This window comes from Aquila chrysaetos, chromosome 6 (genome assembly GCF_900496995.4).
Source record: "Aquila chrysaetos chrysaetos chromosome 6, bAquChr1.4, whole genome shotgun sequence".
Taxonomy (NCBI): domain Eukaryota; kingdom Metazoa; phylum Chordata; class Aves; order Accipitriformes; family Accipitridae; genus Aquila; species Aquila chrysaetos.
This window is the reverse complement of record NC_044009.1, coordinates 53,912,618-53,928,840: the sequence shown is the minus strand read 5'-3', so window position 1 is coordinate 53,928,840 and position 16,223 is coordinate 53,912,618. Positions and strand designations below refer to the sequence as shown.

At 37.7% G+C, this 16,223-nt stretch overlaps 1 protein-coding gene and 1 long non-coding RNA gene across 7 annotated transcripts in view; one reads left to right on the top strand and one right to left on the bottom strand.

Annotated features, from left to right (window-relative positions):
• The window catches only part of PKP4 (plakophilin 4), a 104,603-nt gene that overhangs the window by 7,350 nt on the left and 81,030 nt on the right, over nucleotides 1–16,223 (bottom strand). For all 6 annotated transcript variants that reach the window (XM_030016726.1, XM_030016725.1, XM_030016723.1 and 3 more), the window contains 6 exons: nucleotides 6,124–6,307; nucleotides 4,571–4,688; nucleotides 3,882–4,073; nucleotides 3,563–3,736; nucleotides 2,542–2,692; nucleotides 207–402 (listed from right to left, as the gene is read on the bottom strand). In XM_030016726.1, coding sequence (XP_029872586.1) covers nucleotides 207–402; nucleotides 2,542–2,692; nucleotides 3,563–3,736; nucleotides 3,882–4,073; nucleotides 4,571–4,688; nucleotides 6,124–6,307 — 1,015 coding nt within the window. The remainder of the gene's footprint in view (nucleotides 1–206; nucleotides 403–2,541; nucleotides 2,693–3,562; nucleotides 3,737–3,881; nucleotides 4,074–4,570; nucleotides 4,689–6,123; nucleotides 6,308–16,223) is intronic.
• Nucleotides 402–3,516, top strand: LOC115342484. The gene is made up of 2 exons (XR_003923780.1): nucleotides 402–918; nucleotides 3,232–3,516. It is a non-coding gene; the product is annotated as an uncharacterized LOC115342484 (long non-coding RNA).

The window sequence follows — 16,223 nt, the reverse complement described above, 5'->3', positions numbered from 1 at the left end:
GAATACACTGCGTGAGAATGGTGGGAGCAACTGCCTCTTCTTTCCCAGTGTGATTCAGACTTTTTAGCTACTCGGATCAGGACTGCAACGGCAGACACTTTTTTTTTTTTTTTTTTTTTTTTACTCAAAAAAACATTTCCTGCATTCTTAAGCATTTTTAATGGAACAGAGAAACAGTTTAGGTATGAACTTTGTTGCCTACTTGCCTGTCACCTCTTCCTTTTGTTATGTTCACCAGCTTTTCTATTCCTCCAGTATCAGCAAGGGCTTTGGCATTTTCCATGTTTTTACTAGTGACCTCATGCAAAGCACAGCAGATTGCTGCTACAGTCTCATCAGACAATATGCTTGGACCATTGCCTCCTGGGAGTCGATTAACCAGATCTCGCATAGCATATTTACCTATAAAAACCCATCAACAGAACAAAGTAAAAAAATACATTTTGGTACTTAAGATTTGAAATCATAGGACTCATCACAAAACTGCATCTGAAAACAATAAAAAGAAACAGAATCAAAACCATGGAAACCTTCCAAGGACTCATATTTTACACAGAGTCAAGAGAGACTAGAGATCAATTTTTGAATTTTTTTTCTTCCTTTTATCTTAATGTGAGAAGTTGCATTTTTGCTTTAGAACAGGAGCATTTGTAAACAAGAATTATTTGGAGAAATCAGAATCATTCAAGGAAAAATGTTATGCTATTATGATTGAAGGAGTGCTGCATTTTCCTAGGCTTCATTTATGGGAGGGTTAAAGAAATCCTTACAGTAACTTAGAATTTTTTTCTTTCAGACATTCTGTTCACCTTATTTGTTACCCAGAACAGATCAGATCTCAGCTTTTTCAGTCTTCAATTACTGACTGATGCACAGGAATAATCACACTGCAGACAACAGAAATTAATTAATGCTAAGGTACTTTCTTTTTTTTACCTGTTTAGGCTATGCTGTTAATTGAATGATTAATTGATTTTATTGAAGACATGTATTTGTACATAACAGTGAATAATAAGTAAGCTTTACACAAAGCCATTAGCTATCTATTTGCATAATGTGCCTGAGGGGAGAAAAAAAAAAACATCCAAAAAGGAATTCCACAAACAAAAGGAACAACTTTTCAAACACACTGGAAAACTATCACCAACAATGCTGTATACAGTAGTACCCTGTCACTGCCAATCTTTCAGCAAGCTCATCAACACATGTTTGCATATACCAATTCATATTGTTATTTGTCAGAGCCCCCAGTCTCTTACTTTCTTCAGAGTTTAGACCATGTAAACCCATTATTTCTGCCCCTACCAACAGCAGTAAAGTTGCATAAAATAGATTACTAGCATGGGGAGACTCACTTCATGTCTCAAAATATTTTATACAAAGATTAGTTTCAGAGTGTATCTGGAAAGCCAATAATTCTTTCATAGTTAAAGCTCTGACAGGGAGAGGGAACAGGTGGAGGTGCATTCCTGAACTGAAAAGTTCTGCCAGGAAGGCGGGGGGGGGGGGGAGAGTCCTGAAAAGAGAGTATCACGTGAGTATGACCTGTATATGGCTGGTGCTATAGAACAGCATTTTCTTTTTACTAATTTCTTATGTAATACCTACACTGCAAGAAAACATGTTCTGAACATCCAAGATAGAGAAGCTTCAGAAATATATAATAAAATTGTGTTCACCTGCATTTATCTTTTTGAGAATAATGATACTCTTATCTGTATAAATAGTTTTCATATACTTATGCCACTGGTCTACAACACAGAAAATGCTTCTGTAACAAAAATGAAACTTTTTTAGATCATGACATGTGCTAGCAGGGTTCATTTAGGCTGCAGCAGTCTGAAGCTGAGCATGAGGCATGTTCAACACTTGCCATAATAGACCGAGATTCCTCATCAAGGCAGGAAAAATGTTGTTTGTGGTTTTTTTTAAATGCTAGAAGAGAAAGGCACAGATGAATGCTTAAAGTATTAAATATGAAAATTGACAAAAGGGAAACATTATGTTTTTCTAGAAAGCACCCTTGCTGATTACTTAATTCAGCAAAGACTTAATTCAGCTCTATATCTGGGTTTTCATGGAAATATTTTACTAGGAGAGGATTTCTTCCCTCTCTCCCTGTCCAATACTATTAAATAAAGTATTTACTGATGTACTGGCAGCATGTACTGTCCTATCCTCTTAAATATGTAAGGGACCTTGAAACCCTCTGAGAAGGTTACCGTTCAGCTCCAAGGAAGCAGAGTTGTGTTTTCCATCATGTTTTGTACTGACAGTTTCCTGTCCAGTTTAGTTTAGCTGAGGTGGCTTCCATCCTTTGTAAAGAGATTGCCATGCAAGATGGCTAAAGGCAAACTAAAATGTCAATATTACTCTGAAAAGCTACTGCTGTCAAAAAGATTAATTTCTGTGACACAACTGACATGATACAGTAAAATCAAGTATGCTATTTTTACTGGTAGAATCTCATCCTAGTATTTTTTCAATACAAGGTCTGACAGGTTGGTGATCGTGCTTTCTTCAGTACAGTTCTGTACCTACCAATAAGCTCCTTATTACGAACGTCTAATGCCATATTTCTTAAGGCAGTTGCCACAGATGAAACAACTCTATCATTATCCATTCTCAGCAGCTCCACAAGGATTGGTAGTCCTTTTTCTTTTCTTACAGCAGCTCGAATGTATGCTGCGAACTATAAAAAAACTCGTTAGTCACAAATCTACTACAACACTCTGACGGAAATAATCTCTTACTAGATTGTAATTCTTAAGTATGTTAGGGGACGTTTTCCAAAGACAGGATGACATGTTAAATGCGTATCTTTTCTATCATTATAAAGGGTTGGCTCTGTTTTTCACTCATTCCTCTTACAAAGCAATGTTTAAAAAAAGTGGTCTAACAGATAAGATACCTTAATAGATGACAAGTTATTGAAAAGGGAACAGGTTTTTTTGGGTTTGCCCCCTTTTTTTTCTTTTTTCTAAGACCAATTTTATAATGGTCATAAAATGAAAGTGTCTTAGCTGTTTTTCTACAAGCAAAGGAAGCAATTAATGTTTGTTTTGGTTTTAATCTCTCCATGACAAACACGTAACGTTAATAAAGTGTTCTCATGTGGTGCTTTCGTAACATATTGTATGCAAGGGCCTCAAGCAAGAATGTATGGAAATAAATAATACAAATAATAAAGCAAATACAAACAATTTATTTAAGCTGGTCTTATTTTGACAGTACCTTCCTACCAGAACTCACAGCTAGAAGCTGCCAGAAGATTATTTTGACCTAATACGCACTGGAAAAAAGCTTCTTCTGTTCAGCTAAAATAAATGGTACCAATTTCAAGGCCAGTTTCCATATTGGTCTTCCTGTCTACGATCTCTGTCGTTACTTTTCGCTGTGGAAATAACATTACTGCAGCACATAAGCACTAATGATATACACTAGAGAGAAATACTCAGATGCATACTAGAAAATGAGATGTTCCTTCCAAACACATTCCAATATCTTATTGAAAAACCCAGCTAAAATACAACGATAGGAGGCAGAGTAGGAATTCACATACCTTCCAGTTGCCCGCAGAAAGATTCTGGAGAGATCCTGCAGAGCCCTCTAGAGTAGCTGGATTGGAGCTTTCTGCTAGAAGCGTTAGGTACGGCTTTACCACAGATGGGTGCCATAGCATTTCCACCCCTTTAGGAGACTTGGAAAATCCTGGTATAGGGCCAACTCCATCCCACTGAGAAATGAACAGATATTTGTAACTACATGAAACCTCTGTATTTTCATTAAACATATGACAGTTTTTCTTCAAGCTATGTACTCCCTGCCATCATTAGTTAAACTACAGTTCATATATTTGTAATACGAGGAAAACAGCAAACCTGATCCTCCTGTGAAGTTTTTTTTTTCTTCTTCTTTTTTTTCCCCCAGCAACTTGGCTCTGAATCTTTGCTAGGCGATTCTTTTCCTAACAAGTCATCCAATTCATTGATTCCTAGCAGACGTGCCTGAGGTACCTCCAGTTCCAAACGGTAAGAAAGGTTTCTCAAGGTACACACACAGTTTTCCACTGTCTGAAACCAAACCAGAAAGATGCCACGTAATCGGTTACTTTCTTACATAGTGATAAAGCAAACCAAACAAATCAGGTGAAGGTGAAAAGGCATTTAGAGCACAAGCACCAAATTCTAGTTCTGGGCCTTGGGCATTGCTTTGTCTGTTTCTCTGGGAAAACTGCAATCTCTCTCCTGATATCCTCAAATATGAAAATATTTCTAATAGTAGAAATTACTATAGTGGCTTAGTTTTTAGTATTCTGACAATGAAAAGCACAAAGGCTTATTATTAATTTATTAAGGAATGGATACTTCAGCACTGAATGAAAAGCACAGAACAAGTTACACTGTATTATGCAACAGAATTTGATTGTGCATCAGAGAACTGGGATTGGGAGAAAAGATCAGTTGAGCTAAGCACATCACAGTGCTAAATTATACTACACAAGACCCAAAAGATCCTATCAGACATACAGCTTAGCACTAAAAATCAGTCAGAGGAAATGTGCACACACCTTGCTGTCATAATCGGATGTGTTCACACACGTGTGGATCACGTATAGCAGTGAATCAACCAGCCCTTCGCAAGACCTCATCTGCTTCCGGGCTTCTTCACCGGCGGAGCTTAGATTCCTAAGGGGTTGAAATGAAAAAGGAACACTGTATTCACAGACAGACATACGTACAATCATTTTATTAGGTAGTTTGCAGAAGTTTTTTTTTTATACAGCTGATTGATAATTGACTTTGAGAAGTTAAAAGCAAACATACCATTTTGGGCAACAACAGACACCCAATTCTTATAAAAATATGATTCAAAACTGCAATTTCAAGATATCATTGACTCACTGACAAAAACGGCCATAAGTAGAACCCCCTTCCCACAGACTTTTCCATTCCAAGCCCTCTGTTGTACAAGTTCAAATCTATGGTTTGTATGCACTGTAGAACAGATTGCTGAGCTTGTCTGTGCTAGAAATAGCCTTTGTTGCCTCTTTTTTAAATTGGATCCATTCAGTGACCTGTTCTGTGGTGCAGCCTCATGAACTTTTGTAATAGTGCTACACAGACAGAAGTACAAATGCATAAATTAGGGTGTAGGGAAAGGAAAAGGCCACACTGTGCTTCAGAATAAGCAGCAAAGGATGTAGACAAATATTTGCCTTCAAGGCCACTGTACTGCAAAACCTGAAGCTTGGACTGTGCCTGGATGCACACTGAAAATGGTACTGCTGCTAAAAAACATGTCACCATGCCTGTCCACAGAGGTGCTTTCTCTCTAGACATCGTGTTTGCACTACCACGCTAGCACAACCCGATGTTCAAAAGCAGTGTAAAACTCGTCATCTTGAAAAACAACCCAATGAACAACAAAATAGTTTATGAAAATATTCTGAAGTTTAGAAGGGTTACCAGCAAATAAAAAGCAATTCCAGTTCTGTTTAAACACAACGGCCTTACTCTGCTGTTTGATGGAACACAATTTGAAATCTAATTAATTAAAATTATAAACAAACCTGCAAATGAACAAAAATAGCTCATATACTACCCCCGGCCCTTCAATTCTCTTTCAGATATTTTAGTTTTGCCTTTTATTATTCCAAATACATTTTTTTTCCTTCGTACTGCTGTTTGAGAAATCCACAAAGGGAATAGTCAAACGCTTCTTTACTGATATGTATGCATATACAAATGTAATTTTTAAAATGTATACAACAATAAAGAATCACAAAATGCAAAATTTTTTTGCTAAATAATATTCATAAGCCCTACACACAATACAAAAATTGCAGTAATAGGGGAAAAGTGCAATGATTGTAATTTATAAAAAAACCAAGCAAAATGTAACCACTAGCCATTATAGTTAGCACCTCTTAGTGACTAACTTCGTACTTTTCATATTTTTAGAAAATGGAAAAAAAAATATGCAAAAGCTGCCTAAGTGATAGAACTATAAGTAATTTACAGAATGCAACAACTCTTTGGTCTTAAAAATTACAGTATAAAAAGGACCTGTTGGATAACATGATTACTCTGTAAAACAGAGTCTTCCAGAACAGCAAATTACCTCAGGCATCCTGTAGTATTGCGCAGAACTAGGGAAGTCTGAAATTTAATTTTATGATCATCATCAAAGGAAGAACTGTTCCATCCAGAATGTGGCACTATCACAGTGTTCGTTAGTGTTGACAGAGCATCTCTAATGATTGTCATCTTTACTGCATCGCATGAAGACAAGTTCCAGAGAACCCCTTAAGAAAAGATTTCCATTGCAGTAAAGTCAGAAAAGACTTAGCAAACAAATATAAAGCAACATTAACAACTTAAAAAGACATCACTTTAAATAGGAGAAAGATAATTTACCTATGCAAAACCAAAAGAAATATAATTAGTCTGCAATGTAACTTTAATATTAATTCCAACATTATTGGTCAATAAGTGGTCAGCAAAGCTGCCATTAAAAGATTCACTTTACAGAATGAAATAAATATCTCTAGACTTCAGATTATGATGTATTTAGCAGCCTTCTCTCTATCTGTCTTGCTGCTGCATAAGCTCTTGGACGAAAGAGTTGGAATGCCAGATAATAATTAGAATAACCCTTACAGATCAGCAGCTAGGTCTCCCACAATACCTAGAAGGAAAACATGCATATCGGTGATTAAATACTCTTTTCTTAAAGAAAAATACTCAGCAGAAACACACACTGACTGACAGGAGACATTCCCTTCTTTCTTTCCTGAGGTACAGCTCATTCTGCTACCTGATAGGAGAGGAGAAGTCCCCACTGCACTCCAGGAGTCTAGAGGAATATTCCCTACAAGCACACAAACTCATCTCATTTGCAAAACACCTTTCCATCTTTCTGAGACCATACGTGCCTTGAGCTCACTATATCTCTCTGATGCTAATATCTTTCTTAGATGTCTAAAGATCCATCTCATACTGACTACCTGTAATGGAAAGAAAAATCTGTCTTTTTTGGTAGTATGCCAGGCAACATGCCAAATCAGCGCAAGCTGCTATAAACATGCCATAGCAGACACTTCTGTTCCTAAAGCAGTCACTAATGGATTTGCCAGATTAATCCGGCACAAAACTTCATATAAAACAAAAAATGAAAGTCATTTAGCCATTTACTATTAACTAGAGTTTTACTGACATCTGTCACCTATATGGACATTTGCAGGTGTGCACGCACAGTCACTGCAGCTGGAATGGAGTGGGGTACCAGTGACACTGCTTCCCGAGCGTGCCTGGCAGGAATGGCACCCTACACAGCTGGTGGGTTCCCCTCCCAGAGGAGAATTCCAGTGTAGAAGGAAGGGTGTGAATGTTTGCATGAACAGAAAGAATATCTCCGAAGAAAGCAGCTGCTGGTAACCTCCTTCCAGTAACTGTTCATATGGTCATTACAGCTATGGGCGACCACCAGCACTGCGCTCCTGACTTACAGAGGTTATGTGGAGGAGGTCACTACTGGAACTGTCACTGCTCTGTTAAGAGGAATGTGTCATGCTTTGTGCTTCAGACAACAGTAGAGCCTGCAGTGGAAGGGCAGCTAAATCTCAAAAATAAAAATGCCCCTTACAGATGCCATTGAAACTGCATGCCCTCTGTGAGTGTGTAACCTGATCCCTAGTGGTATTTGCATTTGTTGCCTCATTAGTTCTAACCAGTCGGCAGTCTGAGGTGAGAAGGCATATTTATCAGAAGAGATAAGGCCTTTTTCTGAACTCTTCATCCTATTCAAAAAAAGCCATGAACATCTAACCTCCAAAGGGTGAGTCTTCAACAAGCCTGTAAGAAAGAGGTTTGGGAGCATGAAGAAACAGATCATTATCCTGATTTATATGAAATTTGGAGATTAAAGTTATAAACTGCTTCTTAAAAAGGAACATGGAAAAGCTGTGGCAATATTCTTAGAGACTGTTTACATTGGAAATCTCTACAACTTTGCAGGCAGAAGTTAACAGCTAAAAGAAAGGTCATAAGAATAGAAGAGCAAAAATTAAGCCAGAAGAAACCAAATCTATGGATGTCATAGCTGAAAGATCATCAATGTTTTGCAAACATGAGGTCTTGTGAAAAAATTTCTGAAAAAATGACAAAGAAGGTAGATTGGCAGATGGGTGGTAGCCATTAAAGAGTTTTCAGTAAAGGTCCCAAGTGTGTGACGTGACATGATTGTAGATCAGGCAGAACCTGGAAAGCCAGTATCCAAAAAGGAGGACTGCAAGAAGAAAAATGGAGGGGGGGGTATAGTTTTGGGTTGCATTTTCTTTTTCCAGTGATAAACACGGGAAGAATGGCCTGCACTGATATTACTGCTTTCTTGCATTGTATGCCTGGGATATTAGATACTTAAGCACAGAGCTGAACATACAAGAGCTAATGTAAAAATCCTACAGAAGCTTTCTTCCTGGAAACTATAGTTTCTTGCTATAATAAGAAGTCTAGAGTATTTTACGTTCACCTATTAGCCAAATGAAACTGCTATCAATCTTTTATCCTCAGGCAGAATTCCATAGTTCTCTACCCTGCAGTCTTCCTACATGACATTCAGATACAAAAGTATGAGATCTGACATAAATTATCAGCAGAACTGTATATGCAAGTAATATGCTAAATATGGCATTTAATCATCTTTTTCATCATGAAACACAGCTTAAAGTTCCATCTAAATTCTCACCAGGTACTCATCTTACTCTACGTATTTTCCTGACATACAGTATTTTACTAATTGTAAAGCAATATAGCTATGTACACTCAGCAAAAAACATTAAACAGCATTTCCACAATAGCCCAATAAAATGGCTACTATAAACCATACGGTCTTCAGTTTGACTAGATCTTGAACATCTAGTTTCCTCAGAAATAAGTTAGGGGGGTACAAGACAGTAAATGTTACAAGAATTAACAAAATCAGAAGTTTATAAGACAGCAAAAGTTTTTAATACAGACACACAAAAATAAGAAGTCCAGAGACTGCCCTATGCTTCTCCTGTTACAGAGTTGGCTAAATGGTATATAAAAGACACTTGGAAATAGTCCACCGAAACAGCATCTGCAAAAACAGTCATGTAAGACAGTTTTCTGAATATGATTGAACTACATACAAAACATCTCCTAGCTATCTTACAATGATCAATAGCAATGGATCACACATACGCTGGAGAGATCTCAGAGGACCATGCGACAGGTGGATGTAAGAATTCAGCAGAACAGCAGTTTGGGGAGTCTCAGCTGATGCAGCTGAAGACACCGTTGCAAGGACTCTTGCAATAGAGACTCCTGTCACCGTCTGGAAGTCATAAACCGTTGTGTTCAAGTAATCTGCTTCCCCAGGTGTTACCATATGCCAAGACCCTCAAAAGCTTTTTTAAAAAAAAAAAACCCCAAACAAACCAACACACTGTCCGTGGATGTCCATACAGGAAGCAAACATTGCACTGTGCCTGCACTGTCTGCTTCTTGTTCCTCTTAGCTATGTCATGGACACTGCATGAGCAGCAGAGCCTGCTGTGACTCTCACTCCTTCCCCTGCCTGCTACATCTTGCCATCAACAACCTCTTCCCACCTGATCCAGTCTTCTGAAAAAGAACCAAGAACAAATAAACCAAACCTACTGTCTGTCTCAGCGGAAACTTTTGAAGATTTTAAAGAATACATGCCCAGCTGCTGCCTTTTTTCTTACTCGTCATACTACCTGTTTATTATACTCATCTTGGTGTTCAGGTATCCTCTTCCCGCAGTTCCTGATCCTCACCAAATGGCGACAGAAATATGACAGCCAATCTTAGAGGTGCACTTTTCCCCTTCTCAACTCCAGGCTCTTAAATCTAATTTTTTCCAGCCTGGCACAAGATGGTAAACCTCCAACTCTTACCTGTTAGATTTGTTTCTCCTGCTCTCCTCCCCTTTCTGTGCACTCAACAGCTAATCTACAGGAGTAAGTGAGCCTTTTCCAACGCAAGAAGCACTTGCTTTTACCAGTAAGCTTACCTCCTTACAGAACCGAATGGGTTTCTGGCACCTCTGAAGGACAGAATGTTTGAACTTTCCTGTCACTAGTCATGAGGTAGCAGATAGGAATAGGTACATACAGAGCGCTGCTACAGCAGAACACAGACTTTCTGACCACACCACCTTTATTCTGCTGGAACCCTACCTCGCCCACTCAGTGATATTTTTAGACTTCCTGTGTGACAGAACACCTGCTTAATTTTTTTGCCTATAACTGTACTTCTTATTAGTACCTACTGTCTGGTTACTTTTCAAATTGCCTGCTATAAATTTCCTTCTAATAGTTTGACATAGAACAAAATAATAAATTAATTTGTAAACAGCAAAAAGCAGACTGTCTCATTCATGGTCTGATAATCCTGAGGAACTACAGAGGAAAAATGTACAACGGATACTTCACTGTTAAAGTGTTCAGAGATTCTTGATACTTTTAACACCATCACAGACCCCTTTTAGAGCCACATTGCAAATATTATTTAAAGTAGTTAAAGTATTTAAATTGACAGTATTTAAATTGGAAGTATTGCTCCTCTACAGGAAGACTTCCAGTAACAAAAGAGAATTGATTACAAACCGGGAAATAAAAAATAAATATCTTTAAAAAAAGTGCTCTTTAAAGTTGTTGTGTAGGGTTTTTTCATAAAAGCTTTGAGTGATTCTCAAAAATTGTTTATGGCTTCACCAAACTTTGTACTGTATTACATTTACACACTCAAGATAAGCTGAAGTTTACTTACTCTTCAGGTTTAACAGTTTGATTACATAAACCAAGCTATTTCAAATACATATCCAATTTCATACCATAAATCTCTTCTGTGACTGTATGCCCTCACTAAAGAAAAGTACTTCATGGGTAACTAACAGTGAGAAATCTAAATGCTTCACTGGCCTATAACTTTAAGTTTTTAAAACCATTATTTCATGCAATTTGTGATGCAAAACTAGAAATCAGATCTCACCTGAACCTCCTCCCTGCCCCCCAAACATTTGTTGTTAAAGCAAGTTATGCAAGAGAAAAATTCTATTTTGATTTTCAGACTACTATTAGTTACCTAACGCATACAGGAAAATAGCATGCTCAATTCTACGTGACCTAGCTTTTGAGAATAGTACTGTATGGTTATTCACAGAGGTAAATCTCTCAGCCTTGCAAAGTATGACTACGTCTAAATATTTACTAGCTAACCTATAGCTTGTGAAAAAGCTGGGGCAGCTGGGGGCTGTTTGAAATGCCAAGGCAACAAAAGATGATATACTCCATACCCCGGCATTGCTGGACCTGTGCAGTTAGCTGCAGCAGCACCCGCTAGACCCGTAAGGGATGTGGCATACACCACCTTACCCTGCCTTCAGAGGAACACTGTAACTCAGATGCTTGCCAAGAAATTGGAAGAGAATAGCCAGCAGCATCTTTTTGTCACAAGTGGGCACAATGGCACAGACTGAAAAGACCAGCTAGAGGACCACCCTAAACTCGAGCCCTCCAGGAAGCCTGTTAAACTTTCGCAAATATTAACTTGTCTACGAGGGTTAGCCTAGGAGTGTTTGAAGAACAGATCACAAGAGTTCCACTGAGCAACTATGTCAAAACTTGCCCAGAAGCTGGACTCTCAAGGAGGTAGTTTGATTAAATGATTAATGATTTATTACCCGTGTTCATTATGTGAAGGCAAAAGGCCTCACCAGGACACTCTGTTTCTTAATTTGGGAGAAGTCTTCAGCTATTTATTTGACAAAGTAGAACTGTGTATTACACAGCCCTTCAGTCTTCATGTTAAAAGTGATAATACAATCTGATTATTTGTAGCGCGCTTATTTTAAGATAATTGGGACCAAATTTAGTGCTTATTAGAAACAAACCCTGAAGGCAAAGGCAGTTATAATTTGGGAAGTTTCCATTCAAATATAAGGAAAATGGTGGTATGAGCTGGTAGAATGCTGTATTAAGGTAAGGTCTACGAGACTTCTGGGATTACAGTATAATTTTGTATGTCATTTAAATAACAGTGCCTTTTTATTCCTTGTTGTGGAGGTACACTTAAAAACAAATATTTAACTGTTAAAGAATCATCAGCCAAAGTCCAAAGAGACAGTTTGAAGCTGTAGGTAGAGGATGAATTTCCAAAAAGTTATTTTTCAACAGCTATTAGCTGCAGCTTCCATCATTCTGGAAGACTGGTGAACATTCCATTCACAAACAACTGTGTAGCAACAGGAGTTCTAAGTCCATTTCATTTAACCTACCTAAGCAGATCTCTACTGTCCCTTAGCATCCCTGGGTTTGGAAGGAGAGAAACTTCTCCTTGCTACTCATGTTACACTTTAGTTTGTGTATAATTCAACTGATTGCTTCAGCTGGCCTCATGTTTCTTGCTTAGTCTGTGAATGTACTATGAAATACAGCAGAAAAATCAGAAACTGCTATTAGTGCTTGACATTGCCTAAAGGTGAGGAAAACCTGAGAAGAGAAAGCTAAAGTTCAAAACATATCAGCATTACTAAGCATGGATAATTCTTAATGGAGGAAGTAGCAGTAACAGCACCGGGGTGGGGGGAGGGGGGGGAAATCTGTAAGCTTAGCAAGAGAGTTTAAAATGCCATATGAAAAAGCTTCTGTAGTTCTAATGAAAAGTGGGTCTTTTTTTTGATCAGGGATTGCCTACCCTATTTTTGCCTGAAATTCTGACCCTTACAGCTCTCAGAGATGACTATGTGAACATTGCTGAAAAGAATCCTACTCAGGAAATTAAAATAAGTAGCATGATAAAGTTGAGAGCCTTATCTACATGAAAATTTGCAGTTGCTGTCATTGACAAAACTGCTTTGGTATTAGCAATGGTTGGACATTTTTGTCATGAAATTTATTTTAGACAAGACAGAGAATTTACCTTGATGTTTGCTTCTGAAGTGACAAGGAACACAAACCTTTAACAAACACAAATACCCATCTCCAAAGTTTTAGCCAGTCATTTAAATTGATTAGATCATAAGAATAAAAATGAAAACAACATTTAAGGAAAATGTCTGTCTTCTCAAAAAAACAATTCTACTATTACCTAGTACAGAAAATCCCTAGATGTCTGGCTCTTGAATGAAATATTCTAGAATAAGTATTAAAAAATAATAAAACACATAACCCTGATTTAAACTGTAGATAAAATGCTTTTCAATAGCTGAGACGTACATACAAGATATAATAAAATACAAGCACTCATATCAAGCTATGTAAACTACTTTGATGAGCCAGGATATGTTTTCCTCTAAAAAGGCTGAATGGGAGAGGAAAAAAGAAGAAAAACATTCAAGATCATGTGGGAAGATGAAAGCAGAATAAAAATGCTCAACAGGTTATTCAGAGGTATAATTTGAATTTAAAGATGTAGATACACATCTTCTATAAGATCGGGTCCCAACAAAGTCAATATAAAAAAATCCTAATAGCTTTATTAAAAGAATCTTGATGGGAAGTGTATAGGTTTGTGCACCAGATCTTAAAGTTAGCAAAATTTAGGGACTATACACTGGAGTACTGACAGAGTCAGATGAGTCCTTTAAGTGAGCTAGCAGAAGTTACTCACTGAAGGTATTTTAGAGCCCCCTCCACCTTTCTCCTATCCCATCCTGAAACAATTTTTTAGAATTGATGTACCACCACAGATCAGGGTGTTAGACAAATACTTGTCACACAGGTAGAACAACAGATGTGGTCCTGGGCAACCTGCTCTGTGTGACCCTGTTTCTGCCAGGGGGTGGGGGGAAAAGATGACCTCCAGCAGTCCCTTCCAACCTCACCTACTCTGTGATTCTATGGAAACAGAAGACCCAAGTCCTGCCTAAAAGGGGTCTCAAAGGACAAACACTTAAACCAGTCAAAAATATTGAATTATACAGCCTCCTAAAGCAGATCAGAGGGATTGTTCTTTGACCCCATCTGTCATCTTCCTTGGCATAACAATAATAGCTGACAGAGGATCCAGCCATTGGTATTACAGGGCTTTGAGTTGTTTTGGACCTCAGAAGACGCAACAAGGGACAGGAACAGCTAGCGGTAGCTGATAAAAGTACGTGGAAGTAACAATAACCTTGTTATTGCCTCCCATTTACGAAACATAACCCTCCAGACACAATACCATGAATGAAGTTGAGGACTAGTGATACAAGGACAAGGTATTTGAGGTTTGCCTTATGGATGCAGAACAGAGTTCCATTTCAACACCATCAACTTCACAACAGATCTCATGTTTGAAGTTAATGGGTGCAGACAGGGTGAGGAAAGCCAAGGTACTCTGTTCTCTAAAAATGATGGCAACTAGAAATAGTACAGGTAGGTGTTTTGAGGATATTTTCCACATAGATTTGGGACATACATTAACACTTGCAAATGAAAAAAAAAGAAAAGCCTTGCCCATAAACTTCTGGTTTTCTAGACTGAAACCCCTACTACTTAGAAAATAAAGAGAGAAGAAATCTTAAATAATTTAGATCCCATCCTTGAACCTGACAAGCTTTGGTTAAAGCCAGATGATCTTGACTATCTAACATGAATGCTAGTCTGGCAAAAAAAAGAAAATAGGATCATCTGGAAGACTTTTCTGAGGAACTGACTATAGAAGTAAGTGCTTAAAAGGAGCAGAGATGAACCAAACTAAAGAAACACATATACCTAACAGTGCAGTAGATAGAGTTTGGTTTAACAGTTTTCTCCTGAAAATTTGAAAGAATCAGCTTTTTGTTCTAAAGGTCCTGGGTCTCTGTCTCTAAGATGCTGGTCAAACTGTTCCAGGACATCTTTAATAATAGAAATTGATGATGTTCCTTCCTCATGTAGAAGACACTTTAAAAGCACTTGCAATTTCTACAAACTGTAACAGAACAGAAACAGACAAATCTAAACCACTAAGTTTCAGTGACTGAGGTTTTGGGGGGTCATTTTCTCGGTTTTTTTCCTAAGGATTCAAAAAATATTTATAGAATAAGAGAGAAAGAGATTCCTCCCAAGAAGGAAATTACTATTAAAAGGAAAAAAGACAAGACGCTGGAGTAATACAGTTCCTCTTTTCAGTCTTCATGGTTTTGTATCACTCAGAACATATCTGGAGGTTCAAAGATCTGTGATGAGGAAATGTCTGCCAGTTAGGTTGAGATCAAACTCTGCATGGCAGCTATGATACTCCCTGTAACACCAGTAGACACTAAACAGCTTATCTAGCTGTATATAGAGAAGACAAGTTGGATGAACTTCTGTGAGGATGACATACGCTTGAATTAACTCACACTATGTACCAAAAAATTATGTAGAAACAAAAAAAGACCTCAACACTTAGGCAGCAAGGATCAAATTTTGTCCTGGAAAAGTGATCCGGACAAGGTGATATGCAGTAGAATAAAAAAAAAAAAAAAAAAAAAAAAAAAAAAATCCAGAACTGGAACATCTAGTGAAAACAGGTAGTTTGGAATCTATAAACACAAAACTTAATGTTATTGCATTGTTAAAACGATTGCAATTGTTTTTAATCAAATCCTACTGCATGTAGATAGGTCATAGAAATACTGGAAAATCAATTGAATATTCATAATTTTCAATGGGGTGCTTTCAACTAGGGAGAAATTATTGATGAAGAACTGTTTTTTCAACACACTAAATAGTAACAGTCTGTTTCTATATGCTGCTTGCTGCATGCACATAATGCTCTGGGGTGGAATGGAAGCAAGCGAAGTATGTGTAGGCAGATGGATCTGTGATTATGCACAAGCCTACTACACTGGCCTCAAGAGAGTATTACTGGAACCCATGACCTGACAACAGCTGTGAAACAGTGCTCACGTGGTGCTGTAATATATGGAAAACAGTGCTAATTTAGATCTGCAAGGGTCAAGATTTGGCCTATAATCAATTGTAGTTATAGAAGGATAAAGAACAGCTCTGTGTTCTTATAGCACATATCTACTGTAATCTGAGCTTGGAAAGGTCGTATGCCCAAAGCTATTGTTCTTTGTAAATCTTGGCAATCTGTTAATTTCTATTCCAGCGTAAATCAAATCAACACTAGCATTTGCTTTTCTACTGCGTTGACATAAAGAACTTCCATGTATATGAAGTATATCTTCTGTTACTGTTGAAACACATTGGTGTCATACAG